Source organism: Desmodus rotundus, chromosome 12, assembly GCF_022682495.2.
Source record: "Desmodus rotundus isolate HL8 chromosome 12, HLdesRot8A.1, whole genome shotgun sequence".
In the NCBI taxonomy this organism is placed as follows: Eukaryota; Metazoa; Chordata; class Mammalia; order Chiroptera; family Phyllostomidae; genus Desmodus; species Desmodus rotundus.
Genome location: NC_071398.1, coordinates 62,563,830 through 62,581,491, shown reverse-complemented (window position 1 = coordinate 62,581,491; position 17,662 = coordinate 62,563,830). Strand labels below are relative to the sequence as shown.

The window sequence follows — 17,662 nt, the reverse complement described above, 5'->3', positions numbered from 1 at the left end:
GGAAAGGACATTTGGTAGTAGGTAAGACATGATAATGAAATATTAAGGTAGCCTAAGGAAGATTTATTAATAATTAAATAACAAAGATTTTTACATATAAACTCCTGAAGTATCATTTCCTAATAAGTGTGCCATGTTTGTTTGGTTACTTTCTGAATTGTCACAGATTATTAAACAATGAAAATATAGATGAATAGTTGCTGTTCAAAAAGTTATTTTCTTGACATATTAAGTTGACGTTTTCTGTAAGTTCTTTTGAGTAATTGTTAACTGAATATCTTTGCTTACCATTTGCTAAGTGCCTACAAAGTAGTTTAAAGCTTCCTGGTTCTAAAACTCATTGAAAATAATTTGGTGTATTTTGTCTTCCCTATCTGTAAAATGAGGCAGAATTTTAATAGAAATGAGTTGGTTTAGGTATTAAAAAGTTTCCTTCTGAAACTGAGGTTCTCTTTTTGATGATGGAGATTTCACTGTGATGGCCGCATTTGCTTTGCTTCCTACTGAAGAAGCTCTCCGTGCACTTGCAAGGAGCATAAGGAGTCATGTCAGAGGTCAGCTATTTGAGTCCATTTTCCCACAGCCGCCTGGTGCGAGTGATCTTTTACTGTGTTTTAAAAAAATGGGCAAGGATTAGAGAGGATTAGAAAGAATATTACCCTCCTGAATATAGGCCCAAGGCACTAAAGGGGGGAAAACCCAACCAGGCAGCAAATGGGCTTTGCTTGACCAGGACACAACCTCTGCTGCATTCCTTTAAGAAACTGAATGGGAAATGTTAAGTCCCCAAACTGGATTAGTAAATAATCTCATAGCTTGTGACATCTGCTAAAATAAATTGATGAGCAGATTGTATTCTACACTTTGAGGAGAGAGCCAGAAACACGAAGACTAACATTAATTCCTTTTTCTTAAACTTCAGCTTTGTTGAGGTATAGGAGTAAGAGCCATCAAAGATGGGCGGTAAGCTCAGTAAGTGCTGGAAAGACACATTTCATATGAACAATGATTTTACATGTAGTAATATGATGTATACATACATACTGATTAATAACCTAAGGCTTAAATACTGAAACCACTACACTTTTGTTTTTAAGATTCTTCCTGCTCATAGCAGTTTTACAAAGTGTTTTTCACAAATTCAACTATTTAATTTATGTTGTTTATCTCATTAGTTTGTGTAACAATCTGAGGAATTTAGAATTTGAAATGTGAAAATATATCTTTTGAGACACCTCTGGAATGTTTCTCTTTTTATGTTATAACAAGTTAATGTGGTTTGGATCTTATGACACATAATTTGGTATCACATTATTTAGAACCAAAGAGGTCATTTCAAACTTATTTTAGTAGGGGAAGTGTTTGCAGGAAGTATTTAGCTAACTAAAATCTTAAAAAGATTTTGTTTTAAGTTGAGCACTTTCATAGTAAAGATGATGTACACATGATTAATTTTACATCTTCATGTAATTAGTACATTTGATTAGTGTAATTAACTGTGACTACTGTTTTTGTTATAGATTTTAGTATTAAGGCAAGAATTTTCTTCAAGAATTTAAGACAGAATTTAATGTCATCTATGAGTAAGAATTGATAGGCTATAGTTTCTTTAACAAGCACACCCATAATCCCTTAAATGCATCTTGTTCTCTTGGCTCAGTGCCTTTGTTCATGTCATCCCTGTACTTTGAATGTGTCCTCTTGTTCTTTTCTCCACCCACCCGCAATCCGCTCATCCACATTCCATCCATCTCTGAGTATCAGCTCAAATCCCGAATTCCATCGAGAGGTTTATTTTCAGCCCCTTAAGCAGAATTAATACCTCCTAAACGTAGAGTTACCATGTGACCCAGCAGCTCCACTCCAGGTATATACCCAAGAGAGATGAAAACAAGTGTTCACATAAAAAGCGTACACGGACGTTTTTGCAGCATTATTCAAATAGCCCTAAGGTGAAAACTGCCAAATAGCCATCAAATGATGACTGGGTAAACTAATGGATTACATCCATACAATGGAATATTATTCAGCCACAAAGAGGAACGAGGCCCGGATCCATGCTGCAACATGGATCCACCTTGAAAACAGTTTGCTAAGTGAAAGAAACCAGTTACAAAGAGCATCTACTATGTGATTCAGAATAGGCAAATGTATAGAGACAAAGCAGATGACTGGTTGCCTAGGGCTCAGGGGGAATGGTGGAGCAGGGGCGATAACTGAAGAGCACGAGGGTTTCCTTCTGAGGTGAGGGAAGGTTCTAAAACGGCTGTGCTGTTGGTTGCCTGTGTCTGTGAATGTACTAAAGACCATCGGGCTGTGCATTGTGAATGGGTGAACTGTGAAGTATGTAAATTATATCTCAATAAAGCTATTATAAGAAACTAAATTTAAAAATTAGTATTTCCTATCCATATTCCTATATACATTGTTATACCTCTAATAAAACACTTAACACAGTCTGGTTATAATTATTAATTTAAGAACTCCATCTTTCTCATTGCATTATGAAGTTCAAAAAAAAAACCCCCGTTCTTTGGTATTATCTAACAAGCAAGTGCTTTGCTCTCCATAAACATTAATTTAATTGAACTTCTTCACAATTCATCCCTTGTAAAGGGAAATTGGAAAAAAAAATTGAATGTTGCCACAAAGTGTTGTTACCAAGTGGTATTCCACAATTTTTACACTTAATTAGTTTTTGGAAAAAAAAATGTTTGGTCTCACATATTACCTCAGCTTGAGTTTCCATTTTGTGTTTAACAAGTTTAGATATAAGCCACTTATCACCTTGTTACCTATAGAAATATTCTGGCCCTTGGAATTTGCATAGAAAGCATTTTATATACATTTATCAGTAGGATCTTGAATGTCATTTCAACTAGTGTAATGTTTGTGACTTTATAAAATTTAAATCTACATTTTTGTGAATGTTTGAATTTAACACAATTTTTCTTTTTTTTTCTGTGATGTGTCTGTGTGTGTGTGTGTTATTTTTTTTAGTATTTATTAGAGATGAAAAGTCTAATTTTACCTCCAGAACACATTCTGAAGCGGGGTGATAGTGAAGCAATTGCCTATGCTTTCTTTCATCTTCAGCACTGGAAGCGGATAGAAGGTGCTCTTAATCTGTTACAGTGTACATGGGAAGGCAGTAAGTATTCTTTTCCAGATGTAACCCTGATCTCTCTGACTCTTCTTTGCACTCACAGGCAGTCTTTTTAAATGAGATTGTCTGAGTTTCTGTAGGGAGTTGCTGTTCAGAGTGGTGTCATTGTGAATTCAGTGGCAGTATGTTTGGTTTATTGGTAGAAGAGATATTTAATGAACTTATATTGCTGCCACATTTAGGAAAAGCAGAATGAGAAACTGATACGGTATTTTGCCATATGTTCACTTAAACTACATATTTGTAAGGAAAGAAAATGATAACTAATATTCCTTAGTTTATAAGCTTTTTAATGTGGTTGGGCTATTCTAATATGTTTTAAAGTGGACCGTTTTGTTTCATTTTCAGATGTGTATAACATGAAACTTTTGTCACAACTAATATAAATTCTATTCTTAAAATTTTTTAATTGTGGTAAAATACGTATAATATAGAAGTTATCGTTTTAACCATTTTAAAGTATACAGTTCAGTGGCATTAAGTACATTCACATTATTGTGCAACTATCACCATCATCCATCCCCAGAACTTTTTCAGCACCCCAAACTGAAATTCCATGCCCGTTAAACAGTAACTCCTCATTCTTCCCATTCTCCCTGGTAATCATTCTATTTTCTGTCCCCATGAGTTTGACTACCCTGGGTATCTCATATAGTGGAGTCACACAATATTTGTCCTTTTGTGTCTGGCTTATTTCGCTCATCGTAATGTTATAACATGCGTCGGAACTTCATTCCTTTTTAAGGCTGAATAATATTCCATATGTGTATATACAACATTTTATTAATGCGTTCATCTGTCAATGGATATTTGTTTCCACCTTCTGACTACTGTGGATAATGCTGCAATGAATGTGGGTGTACAAATACCTGTTCAGGTTCCTGCTTTCAATTCTCATGGGTATACCTACCCAAAAGTGGAATTTCTGGATCATGAAAATTCTATGTCTAATTTTTGAAGAACCACCATGCTGTTTTCTAGAGCAGTTGCACCATTTTGTATTCCACTAGAAATAAGCAAGCAGTTAACTTTCTCTATGTCCTCATCACACTTGTTATTTTCTGTTTTGTTTTGTTTTGTTTTGTAGTAATAGCCATTCCAGTGGGTGTGAAATGGTCTCTAGCGGTGGTTTTGATTTGCATGTCCCTGATATCAGTGGTGTTGACCATCCGTCGTTGTGCTTATTGGCCATTTGTATATCTTCTTGGGAGAGTTGGTCTGTTCCTTACATAACTACCAGATCTCTTATTTGTAACTTTTTAAAATCACTAAGAAAATGAAGAAGCTCAATCAAAATATTTTATCAGTTGACTCTTACAATAATTCTCTTGGGAAGTACACCTCTGCTATCCATACAAATTCAAAAATAAATTCAGAGCTCAATCACTAAAGTTGGTTAACCCCCTCAGTTCCCAAACTTTGCGCTAGGGCCCCTTGGAGGCATTGCAGCGTATGCACAGAGTGGCGCGGGGCATTTTAAACGTTCACTGGAAACACAGCAATGTCAACATCTGTCAGACACCGTTCAAACTATTACTCTAGACAGCTCATGGCTTCACAGTTAGATGGCCCTCCAGTCTCTCTGTCTTCCTACGTCACAGCTTTGCAAAGCTGGGATTTTGTTAGTTTTTGTGGTTAAAAGAAGTACCGCACAAAATCAATGTGGAACAGGAAATGAAGCTAGCGCTATCCAGCCTCATTCCAAGTCTGCGAAGTTGTGCAGTTCTCAACAGACTCATGTACCCCATTAGTCAGAAGAGATGGTTAATTTAAATGAAATGATTTTTTCTTTTAATTTATGAGTGTTTTTTCAAACCACTGCTAAATTTTTAGAACATAAACATTTAAAGCTGTTTGGACCCACTCACTACCTAGTAAGTGGAATTGTGTGATAATTCTTGCAGCCTAGGGGCATCATAAAAAATTACTGAGACAGAAAGGAGACACCATGTGTCCTTGAACCAAGAAAATGTAAGAACATTTGACTTCACGGTCAAACACTGTGCTTGACACTGACTCTATACAGATTGATGAAACTGGGACAGCTCAAACTGAGGAGCTGCATGTCTGGGTTATTAGACTTTATTCTGATTTTTTTCCCAGTATTCTGTAAGCTCTTCAAAACCAGGTACTCTATCTCGTTCACCTAGTATGTGTCTTCAGTGCCTCGCATTGAAGGAGGTTTTCAATAAGTGTATGATTTACATTGAATTTCCTGAATAACCATGTTAATGCATGATTTCCTAGTGTTATTGCTAATTTTCTCTGGGACTTTGGACAAATAATTACTTTTTATTGTGGCCAAACAAAATCCTTATTTTGATAGAAGTTTAGAGAGAGGCATTAAAGCAAAAGCAAAAATCTTATCACAATTTTGACGAGTACTTAGCTAGTTTTATAGATCAGTAAGAATTCCTGCTTTAAGAAGTCTACAAGCTCTGTTTGGATAGCTCACTTGGTTAGAGCTCCATCCCCAAACGCCGAGGTTGTGGGTTTGACCCTTGGTCAGGGCACATGCAAGAAACAACTAATGAATGCAACAGATCCACATTTCTCTCTCTCTCTCTCCCCCCACCCTCTCCCGTTCCCTCCCTCCCTATGTATCTGTCTGTCTGTTTCTCTCTAAAAAATCATTAAATAAAAAATTAAAAAAATCTGTAAGAGTTGGTGACAGTCTAGATCAAGGATGGGCAAACTTTTCCCGTGGAGGGCCAGATAGTAGATGTGCAGGCCACAGTCTCTGTCAGAACGACCCCACTCTTGTAGCGTGAAAGCAGCTTTGCAGAATATACAAACGGGCAAGCGTGGCTGCATTCTAATACAATTTTATTTACAAAAACTGATAGTGGGCCAGGTCTGGCCAAAGGGTTATACTTTGGTGACTCTGATCTAAATTAAGCCCTGCTCATAGAAAACATTGGTGGCATCTCACATGTGAAGTTAGAAGCCATTGGGGACTCTTTTAAGTTGCCAGCAGTACGGCCACGACAGTTATACGTGTTGCAGGTCTGTGAAGATTACTTGTAGGGAGTGGAATTCGTACTCAGAGAGTAAAGTCTCTTGTGTTTGTAATGAGAAGACCGAGGCCAGAAGGACCCAGCCAGTCTTGTCATCCAGTACTCCCTTTAGTTTTATTTCAGCCAGACCACTCACTATTCTCTAAATAAACCTTGTTCTCCTTTTATTCATTCTTTTGCTTACCTTGTTTCTTTTATTAAAATGTGTCTCTAAGAAAGAAAGATAAAACAGATGTTTCATGAAAATTCTATGAAAATGCCTTTAGAATAGCTTTGACATGTAGTATAAGATGAAAACAAGTGTGAATTGAACATCAACATATGTTTTTTTTCCCCTCAGCTTTTAGAATGATCCCTTACCCGTTAGAGAAAGGCCATCTATTTTACCCTTATCCCAGCTGCACAGAGACTGCTGACAGAGAGCTGTTACCTAGTAAGTAAATATTCTATGTCTCCTAAACTTAAGAGTAGTGGTGAGATTGTTTTTCATAGTATTCTCCCATTCTCAAAGTACCTTTGGTTGAAATTCAGGATACTGTTTATATACTATTTTAGCCATTTCTTGGATGGACTTACATAATATAATTCATTCCCCAATGTTTTTGGAGTAAAACCCTATGCTAGATGCAATGAAGGACACAAAGATTAAAGATATTAAAAAGGGCAGGCATCTTACAAACATTTAAGAAAGAAATATTATCAATACTTTACAAACTCTTTTCAGAAAATAAAGGAGGAAAGAATACTTCCCAACTTTTTCTGTGATACCAGTATTATCCTGATACCAAATCCAGACAAAGACATTACAAGAAAATAAAACTGTAGAACAATGTCCCTTATGAACAGAGACATAAACATCTTCAGCCAAACAGTAGCAAACTTAATCTAGCAACACATGAAAAGGATTATACTCCATGACTAAGTAGGGTTCACCTCACAATGCAAGGTTGGTTTAACATCTGAAAATGGAATGTACCATATTAATAGAGTAAAGGATAGAGTAATAGATTAAAAAAGTGTTTGACACAAATTCAATACCCACTCATGATAAAAATTCTGAACAAACTGGGAAAAAAAGGGAACTTTCTCAACCCAGTACAGAGCATCTATGAAAAACCCACAGCTAACACCACACTTAACGGTGAAGGATTGAGTGCCTCCCCCTGAGATTGGGAACAAGGCAAGGGTGCCTGCTCTCCGCACCTGCTCTCGGCACTGCACTGGGGCATCTCGTCAGCGCTGTCGAGCAAGGGAAAGAAACAGAAGGCATTCATATTGGAGAAGAAGAAGTGAAACTGTCTTTATTCACAGATGGTGATTTTCTATGTAGGAAATTCTAAGAAATCCATAAAAGTACTATTAGAACTTTATAATAAACAAGTTCAGCAAGGTTACACAATATAATATCAACATACAAAACTCAATTGCATGTTTATATACTAGCAATGAACAGTCCAAAGATGAAATTTTGAATACAGTTCTAATCATAGAGCAAACAATTTAGAATAAATTTAGCAAAAGAAGTATAAGATTTATACACTAAAAACTACAAAATATCGATGAGAAAATTTAAAGGAAATCTGAATAAATGGAAAGACATTCCATGTTTATGGAGTGGAAGACCCAACATTATTTATATGGCAGTTCTCTACAAATTGATCTATAGATTCAATACAATCCTTATCAAAATTCCAGCAGGAATTTTGCAAAAACTGACAAGCTGATCCCAACATTTATAGGAAAACGTAAAGGACCTAGCATAGGCAAAACAATGTTTACAAAGAAGAATGAAGTTGGACATACTATGTTTCCCAATTTTAAAAAGAGCGGTCAAAAAGTTAGGAGCAGAAGCAGAGGTACATAGGGGTGTGACTGCTGAGGCTGTCTCTGCCTCGTCACTGCTCCAGGAAGCCAGCCTGCTCAAACGAACAGTCTGCATTGCTTTCTCTCAGCTCCCTGTCATCCGCTCACTTCTTCTCTGGGAGCTGGTAAACTTCTGTTAACTTCGCTTTTTACGATTTCACCAATAAATCTGAAGGTAATAAACACTAGTACCATGTTTCCTTATAAGATACAAACCTATGCCACAGTTTTTACAATTCCGGGGCCATTAGAATTGAACTCTAGGAAGGAAAGTTGTACTTTTACAAGCATCACACTTAATGAGCTGAAAAGTTCAAACAGACAGATGAAAATGTAGGAGAGATTATATAAAGTGAGTATGCTGATATTTTTCTCCCAGGGTCTTTTATTTTCTTCCATCCTCTGAGATAAGTTATCTCTCCTTTCTTTGAACTATCAAAGTACTTTGTGTACTTTGAAATCTTCCCCTTCTGGATTTTAAACTTGAAGGCCAGGATTCTCTTTACTGTTCCTCTATGAATACCTATAATGTTTACCATAAGGTACATTGTTTATACTCAATAGAAATGTTAACTATTAGTACCTCTTCCTCCTTAGCCGACTCTGAACTCCTGAGTTGCTCGCAGGTTAATAGAAAGACCGATAAACAATGTGCTAAATGCTGTATGTATGGAATAGATTATAAGGAAGCCAAAATGGGGAGTGCCTAGCTCTCCAAGGTCAAGGATGATTTCTAAATCCTACTTGGGTGACTTGAATAGTAAATCCATCATACAGCAGGAGGAACAGGTTTGGGAATAGGAGTGGGGGAAGTAAATAAGTTCAGGCTTTGAGTATGTTTCATGTGTTACACCCACGTATACACATATACATGTTAATTTATTAACATGTTAATAAACACATACATGTTTATTTTATTACCTAGTGATAATTTTCAAAGCATGAATGATACCACTAAGGGCAACTGTGTAGCCTGAGAAGTAAACTAAGGGTAGAACCATGGGGGCACAAAAATGCCTAAGGAATGGGTGGCTGATAAGGAGTCTGGAAGATTCAGTGAAGGAGTGGTCAGAGAGACAGGACAAGAACCAGAACTAGATATCCTAGAAACTAAAAGGAGGGAAACATTTTCGAGTGAGGAGGAGTAGCTGAGATACTAAGTAAGGTATGTAATTACTGAGAAGAATCTATTGACTTTGGCAATTAGAAGGTCATTGGTGAGAGAAATTTTATTTTCTTTCCTAAGATGGTGGTAGTAGTAATTGTTCTTGTTGTTTTTCCATTTTAACAGGAACAGGGTTATTTTTTTTTTCTGGGTTTTTTTAACAAGGCTATTTAAGGTGAAGGAACAAATCTCTAATTAAGGAACATCAATATTCAAGAGTGTATTATTTTAGGCTAAGTGTATTAGCCTAAAATAATGCCCCCTAAATCATTACAAATGCTGCCTGATGTAAGGCCAACTTTACATAGTAATAGGAATAAGATCAGGGTTATATTATGTGTTATCAGAGCCACAGGCTGTAAGAACAGACAGTTTGCTTCTTGGCAGGCCTTTATTATTTCTAGGGTGCCACTCATTTGCAAATTCCAGGAGATTGGGGAGGAGGGATATGCTGGGGGCGTTTGTTTGATTATATTGTGTTCTTTGGGTATTTTTTCTGTCTCTGACTGTGGTAGAAGGAACACATTTTTAATAATGTGGAGTTCTAATACTCAGGAGTACTTAATGTTTTTTGTTTTCAATTCTCCTTCAACCTTGATATGACTTACAGCATTCTGGAATTTGCTTATGAACCTCATAAGTTCAGAATTGAACTATTCCCTTAGTTCACATAGCTATTTAGTTGTCTTTTATGCCTCCTGATAAATTTTCCTCTACAAGCCAGTGATGAAATTTACTTCCAAGGGAGTGTTTCTGTGCTAGTCATCCATTATATTGATGTATTAGCCAAACAATGACTGACAAACGAATCTACAGAAAGTAATGCAAAAATAAATGGTTAGGTTTCATATTTTAGGAAACTATGTTATACAGCTATACAGTTTTCTACCTTATAAAGTGGAAATAATACTATCTCTTAGGGTTATTAACACAATTTTAAAGTAATATATAAATTAAAAAGTACTTTTTAAAACATAAGATGCTATATAGTTTAATCAATATTATTAATTTTGCTATCTCTCACATGATAGCAATTATAGTAACCATTGGTATATATAAGTATTTGTTCCCTGCCTTTGAATATACCATGACCTGTTTCTAGGTTTGCTGGAAAAAGTTGGCCTCCCCTGGCTGAGGGACGGGGCAAAAAGGAATGCTGGTTTTGGGTGCTGAAAGCGCAGTGTTGTCCACAGCTCTAATGTTCCTAATTTTTTTTAAAAATTAGATTTGTTGTGCTTTCACTTTAAACATGACTCAAGGACCTGGAAATTTTTAGTATTTTTAATGAGTTTGGTTTGGGGTATATAATTTCTGAATATAGTATAAAACATAAAAATATCATGTCTACTGAAGGAAACTTAGGTGTAATATTCTCTGTGAATCATTATGTTTAAAAAAGTGAAATTTATAGCTGACCTTGGTTCAGCACTGAATTAGTCATCCCTTACTTATGTAGGATATTACATCAGGAATTCCTGGGTTTGTGTCCAGCTCTGAGCAGTCAACTTCCTGGACTGATGGAAACCCAGAGTAGCTTTCAGTTGAACAGACATTTATTGAGCACCTACTGTGTGCCAAGCAGAAGCATTGTCATAGGCTCATCTCAACATTGGTATTCAAGTATGTTCAAATTTTGAATAAATTATAAGTACTTGAATACTATTGGTAACGGAATATCCAGTTATTGGAAAAATATCTGAGTAAATGTTTAAATGTGGCAAAATAAGACAAGGGACTTCACTTATATTTAGAATCTTTGGGCTGTAGTATTCTACTTCAATTTTTATACTGCTCCATGAAATGCCACATACAGAATTACTGGGTAAAAGTAGTAACTGCTGGTTTTGGGAAATCTCCAACCATTTGTCCGTCTCTTGATCGCTGTACTCATCTCTGAGCTCCCAAAGAGCAAGAGTTAGAATCACTGACATTTATTAAGGGCTTACAAAGTTCATCGTAACAACTCCATAGCAACTAATAGAGGGTTTAGCAACTTATTCAAGATTACACAGCTAATAAGTGACAAAGCCTTTTTTCAAACCCACCTCAGCATGACTTTACAATTAATGTTCTTTCCCACGACACCATCCTAGTCCCAGTCCCCAGCACAGTATCTGGTGCTGTAAATATGCTGTGGATACTGGAATAAATTATGGATAACTCTTCTTCCTTGCTTGGCCAAAGACTTGTTCTTTTTTTTTTAATTAATTTCCATTTTAGTTTGTAAAAATAGATTTTGTTTGAAAATATCAAGAATGATTTACACTGTATTCTGAAATAAAATCCACGTCTACCTTTTCTCCCTTGCAGCCTTTCATCATGTTTCTGTTTACCCAAAGAAGGAGCTTCCTTTTTTCATCCATTTCACAGCAGGACTGTGTTCTTCTACAGCAATGATAGCTCTTCTCACACACCAGTTTCCTGAAATCATGGGTGTTTTTGCTAAAGCTGTAAGTATGATCTCAAGGACTTGTGTGGAGTATCTGTAAACACACAAGAGACTCGGACGTGTTTGTACCAAACCCGCTGAGCAGTGGGCGAAACTTGTTTTAATAAATGACAGGATTGATTTGTAAAGTTGCTGCCATAAACATATCAAACCTAAGTTTTTGGTGACTTGAGCTATATTTTTGTTGCTTAAAAGTTTGAAGAATACAGTGGCATAGTATTATAAAGTTGGTCTTTGTAGATAATTTTTGGTGGTAGAGATAGCACTTGTTACTAACTAAAGAATAATCTTGTTCTTTTAAATGAGTTTTCTTTGGCATTCAAAAAAATCCCTACTTTATAAACAAGCTCTTTGATTTTTTAAAATTTAAATGAAATCATTAGTTCTAAGTATTTGCTGAACTTTAAATTTAAGAATGTGACTAAGATGGAGAGTAATAGGTAAGATGGGACAGCTAGGACATTTGCCCTGGGTACCGGATGTGCCTCTTCACTCAAAGGTTTTCCCTATTAATATGTTTGCATGTTCTTATTGACCTTCCCCAAAGGTGAATGTACAACCTTCACCTACAACCTGCACTAAAGGTGCAGACCTTTATTTTCAGTTTTTCACTTTATTTTTAAACTACTTCCCCATTTCCTGATCCAGGCCCAGGAAGTACTTGAGGACTGGTATTAGAGAGGCTATCTCATGATTACTTACTCTTCGACGTAAACTTAGAAATTAATATCACTGGCTTAAAGAAGAATTACCAAAAATAAGCCCCTTTAAGTTTCGAAGCCTTTAAAAAAATGTCTTTCTTGTACTTCTTTGCATTTTTACCAAGTAATAAGAGTTCAAACCCAAAAAGAAAATCATGACTAATTTATTCCCAAATAGAAAAGCACTAAGAACCATAGAAACACCAGCTCTTGGTAATTTAATTTCTATATTTTTCTCTGAATACCTCCATTCTAAATCCCTGTTTCCTCACAGTTTCTTTTCCTGCCTTAAGAATAGTTTATTTTGTGCCTTAAAGATTAGTTGGTTTTCCTCTGGCACCAGTAGTAAAGAGCACTGGTTTCCCTTTTTCCCTGAAGGTCAACTGTATAATGTGTTAAATTGCCACTGGCTGTAGGCCTAGGAGTCTGAGACCACACTTGATTTGGGGTCAAGCTTCAAGAAGAATGACTTTCCACTGTTGTTCAGGGATTGTAGATATTTGGGTTGGAAACTGACTATCTTATTTTCTTTTAGTGTGAAAAGGAAGCTTAGTGATCATACCATAACTCTGTTGTTTTCAGTTGTGCCGAGTGGGGAGTGGGTGCATCTCAAACTGAAATGACCTTACTGTGTAGTCTGGCATGGGAAAAAAATGGACTAGAGAGGGAATCCCATCCATGTAACAACTGGAAAAAATATGCAGCTATATGTTTGTGATCACAGGCAAGCCCTGGGAGAGCTACTTCAGTACTGGGTTTCTCTCAGGACAGTGGGAAGGAGGTGAAATAGAGCTGGAAGGGAGATCCGGAATCTGGGATTGAGATGTGCCAGATGGCAGTAGTGTACCTCCATGAGGTACTGCCTCAAATTAATGTGGAGTGCGCTCCCTGTCTGCTTTGCCCATTGATCTTAGTATCCAGTGTCTGCCTCTCCCTAGGAGACCACCGATGCACCAGAAGAGCCTTTAAGATTACATAGCACAGGCTCCTTAGCACTCCCTCTAGCAGAGTCTGAGAATAAATAATCATAATTATGTTAAAGTAGAAGCTTCTTTTTTAGGCCAAAAGTTATTAATTTACTGTGATTCCAGTTCATGAATAGTGAACAGGCATTTATTTACTATCTTTTGGTATTTATATAGTTGGTGATATATAGTGTTAAAAACATGCCCAATAGCAAAATTTTACAGTCAATCCCTGTGGCCTTCACACATGCATTTTAAGTTCCTAAAAGCTAAGTATTTACTGAAATGATCTGCAAACCAATATTTGGTATGCAGAAGCTCCAGGGCAGGTTTCATTTAAGAATTAATGGAAAATGGTCCCGGCCGGCTGGCTCAGTTGGTTAGAGTGGCGTCCTGATAGGCCGTCATTGCTGGTTCAGTCCCTGGTCAGGGCACATATAAGAATTCATGCATTATGAATGCATACATAAGTGGAACAACAAAATTGATGTTTCACCATCTTTGTAAAAAACCAATCAATCAAAAAAAAAACCCTTAGTGATTATTTAAAAAAAGAATTAATGGAAAATAATTATCGTATGGGCAGTCTCCAGCTTATAGACGTAACACTTTGACTCAACATCCAGCCGGCCAGTCAGCAAGGGAACAGGAGGCTCACATCCTACCTCTTCACCACTTAAGACAGTGTGTCTGTGCACTGGGAGCGTTGCCATCCATGGCTGGGAGCTTGTTAGAATTGCAGAACCTCAGGCACCACTCCAGACCCCCTGAATCTACATTTTCACAAGATCCCTAGGCGATCCTATATGTACTTGAAAATGAGAAGCACTGCTCTGCTCTACCCCCAAAGAGGAATTTAGAACACCTGGATAGTACCGTTGTATCAAGGTAGAGAAGGGTAGCATTGCTGAGTGGTCGTGAGCGTAGGCTCTGGAGCCAGATTGCTTTTCTTTGAATTCCAACCCTGACACTTACTGGCTGTGCAGTGTCGGGTATGTTACTTACCCTTGCTCCCCCTCACTGTAAAATAAGAATAGTGCTACCTCACAAGTGTGTGTGTGTGTGTGTGTGTGTGAGGGTTAAAATGAGTTTAAAATATGTCAAGTGTTTGGAGCCATGTCTGCCCATAGTAAAAACCGGTGAGTGTTAGCTGTCGTCACCACTGTCACTGTCATCATCACCCAAGTGCAGCTTTGCAGGAAACTCTCCCCCTTTCATGTTTGGGGGAGCTGTGTCCTAATAGTAAACTCAAAATGCACATCCCATACAAATAGTAATATAAATGGTGGTATAAACATTTGAGCAATATTATGAGTACTGTACTTCTAGTACCTTACGTGTATGTGGACCATACAACGTGGAGAAGTGTTTCAAATTCTAGGCATGGCAAACTGTCTTGTAGAATAGAACCTATTGGTAGATTTTCAAACTGCCTATGCTAGGATTTTCAATTAAGTCAGATATTTGATGGCTAAATACAGTAGAAATGAATGGAGAATTTTGTTTGAAACATACAGTCTTTTGTTTGCTAAGGCAAAGCAATTTAAGTAAATGTCCTAAATTTCTTGCATTGTGACCATTGTCTCTTCCTCATCTAATAGCTTTTTGTATTAGCTCACATGCTACAGAAACTTCAATTTGAATTTGTTAAGATGTATTTGTGAACAAAAATGCTTTTTTGTGAGGCAAGGCACTAGGGATAACTGATTCTTAATAATCCTCACTGTATATCAGATTTTGATAAATGGAAGGGAGCAAACTGGAATGGTCCGTGATTCTCCTTCCCTTTCTCCTCTTGTATGGTATAAAGTGATATGGAATAAGACTTCATTTTTAGTGAGTTAGGACTTTTTCCTTTTTTTTCTGATTTCTTTCCTGGCTGAGATAAAATTTAGCCTGACATTGGACATAGAGCAGTGAAAAAAATTGCGTAAGTCCCTGAAGATGTGGAATGTGCTGATATTAGAGCTGATGTTCTCCAAGGTCAGAATTCCTGAAAAAGGAAAAGTTGCTTTTAAGTGTAGGTCATTTTCTCACCTGCTTTGAAGCCTGCTGGGTTAAATATGAGAGTTCAAAGTAAGGGTAGCCAGCAAACCAAATGAACTGGAATCTGATTCTGCTTATCTGAAAGGAGCTTCTTTATGTAAGAGCAGCACTGCCCTCTCCTTAGAGAACCAGTCTTCATCTACTCTGGCCCCCTCACTTCTCTATTGCAAGCAAAGCTTTCTTCTCTGTAAGCCTTGGGAGGGTGTTATCACAACAGTGAAAAGATAGTGTTGGTCTTTGGGGATTTCAGTCACTTACTGATGAATTCAGGCTTGTGGCATGTGACTGTAGTGCTCTGAATTCAGGAGGGTGTTTGAAAATAAAAATCCCTAGTTTGGTTTTAACTACTTAGTTGAGATGTTGGCCAAAAAAAAAGTGTTATGGGTAACGAAAGGAATCAAAAAGATTCCCAAATTAAATTGTTTCACTAAAGCAAAACTTTGTTGACATTTGTTTCGCCGAACACGTATTGTAGCTGTGCTGGGGTGGGAACGGGCCCTGTTTCCACATATTTCTTCTAATCTTTATGTGGGAAAATGTGGTTGGACATGCCAGTGATGAATTTCTGAGCAACTCATAATTGGCTGGCTCCGCTGTAACTAGGGCCTAACAATCTGCTTGATTAATTCTTTAAGGACCACATTAGCCAAGTTGCATGATTTCCAAAGATATAGAAGGTCAGATGTTATACTAACGAAAGACCTCTCTACAGAAAGTCTCACTGGGATTTCTTTAGTCCCTGCCCAAAAATAATTAACATTTTTCTCTCCAAATTATATTTAAAAAATAATAGGCAGTTATAAACGCCAAAATATCTTTTACTGAATAGTGATCAAAATTTTTGAGGTTTGTCAACTATTCTCATCATTTTTCCAGGGCAAACATTGTCCTCAGAACTAGGGAAGTTGATAGAAAATTATAACTATATGTCAATATATACTAAAAGGAAAAATGTTATTTTTAAAGGTTTTTATATTTCCTATTGTCATAAAAAGTGACATTAAATCTGTTTGTAAGTGAAAGATTTTTTAAAACCCTCCATTTAACTTCATTTATTAATACTAAAAACATCTGACAGTTGTATTTTTCTTTATTAAATACATAGGGCCACATGCAGAAATTAAACTGACAAATAAGTTTCTTTGTTTGAAAACTAATTATTTTTCAAAACTATGAGCTTTAGTTCATAAAAACTGATATAGTTTTTAAAATGTCTTGAATTGTTACAAAGCTTATAGTTATATAAAATATTGTTCTGTAATTATGCTATTTCCACAGCAATGTATTTGAAGTATTTTCCCAAAGACTGTCCTGCTAATAAAATGAGCCTATTGTGTAGCAGGTCAGAATTTTAAATATTTATATTTTTGTTCCATTGTTAGTGCCACTGAGGTCTTTATTTGAGCAGTCTGGCACATTCCGCTTTTGATTTCACTTATTAATTGACATATTTTTAGCAAGAGAAAGATGTCCCCTGTTTTCTCTAAGGGTATTGTTTCTCATACTTCCTTCTCATTGTTCTCTTTCGAAAAGAACCAGGGTGAGAAATTTGTGAAATCACTAATGTTATTCTTTATCCAAATTTTCTAATTATGAACTCTTCAAAGGAAAAAAAGAAAGAAAGAGGACAATGTACTTTTTAATGCATGTCTATATCCCTTCCCCGGGGCTTAATTTAGTTTTGAAGTTTGTGGAAAGCACTCTCTTTCCCTATTAATATGTGTTTGCCAAATATGAAGTTCACAAAAGCCGTCCCAAATTTATTTGGCAGTAATTTAATCATTTTTCCCCTCCAAGTAAAAGTCTCTGTGCAGGAGTGTGGGACGTCCTGTCAGTAACTGCTGCTAATCTATGTGTCGTCAGGCATCGGCACGTGGGCCAAAGGGGCTGCGCAGCATTTTTAGAAGAGCTGTGCCTTCTAAATACTGACTGGAATCGCTGAGTTAAACCCACTGCACTAGTGATGTAAGAATTCACATTAGGAAGCCTGCTGAGTTTTGTTTCAGAAAACATCTCTGTTTTTTGGAGACTCATCATAGTCGTTCCTCTAAATGGAGAGAACAATGTGATACAGAAGAAAATTATTATTTTTTTAATTGTTCTATTACAGTTGTCTCAATTTCTTTTTTATTATTGCAGAAGAAAATTATAATCTTGAATAGTTTTAAACTTCTTTTCTTGAATGGAACTTAGCTCCTTCCCCTACTAATCAAATTTGTAATGCTCAAAAGAACTAATAATGTATTATAATTCCAACCCCAGAATAATTGGGACTGCAGTTAGTTATTAC

At 36.5% G+C, this 17,662-nt stretch overlaps 1 protein-coding gene across 5 annotated transcripts in view; it reads left to right on the top strand.

Annotated features, from left to right (window-relative positions):
- ST7L (suppression of tumorigenicity 7 like) overlaps window positions 1–17,358 on the top strand; it is a 62,663-nt gene extending 45,305 nt beyond the window's left edge. For 3 of the 5 annotated variants that reach the window (XM_024570633.4, XM_045203392.2, XM_045203391.2), the window contains exons 12-14: window positions 3,001–3,151; window positions 6,524–6,616; window positions 11,522–17,358. In XM_024570633.4, coding sequence (XP_024426401.2) covers window positions 3,001–3,151; window positions 6,524–6,616; window positions 11,522–11,700 — 423 coding nt within the window. In that variant the 3' untranslated portion in view covers window positions 11,701–17,358. The remainder of the gene's footprint in view (window positions 1–3,000; window positions 3,152–6,523; window positions 6,617–11,521) is intronic. The other 2 variants (XR_006656797.3, XM_045203390.2) reach the window with 2 other exon arrangements.
- The last annotated feature ends 304 nt before the right edge of the window (window positions 17,359–17,662 follow it).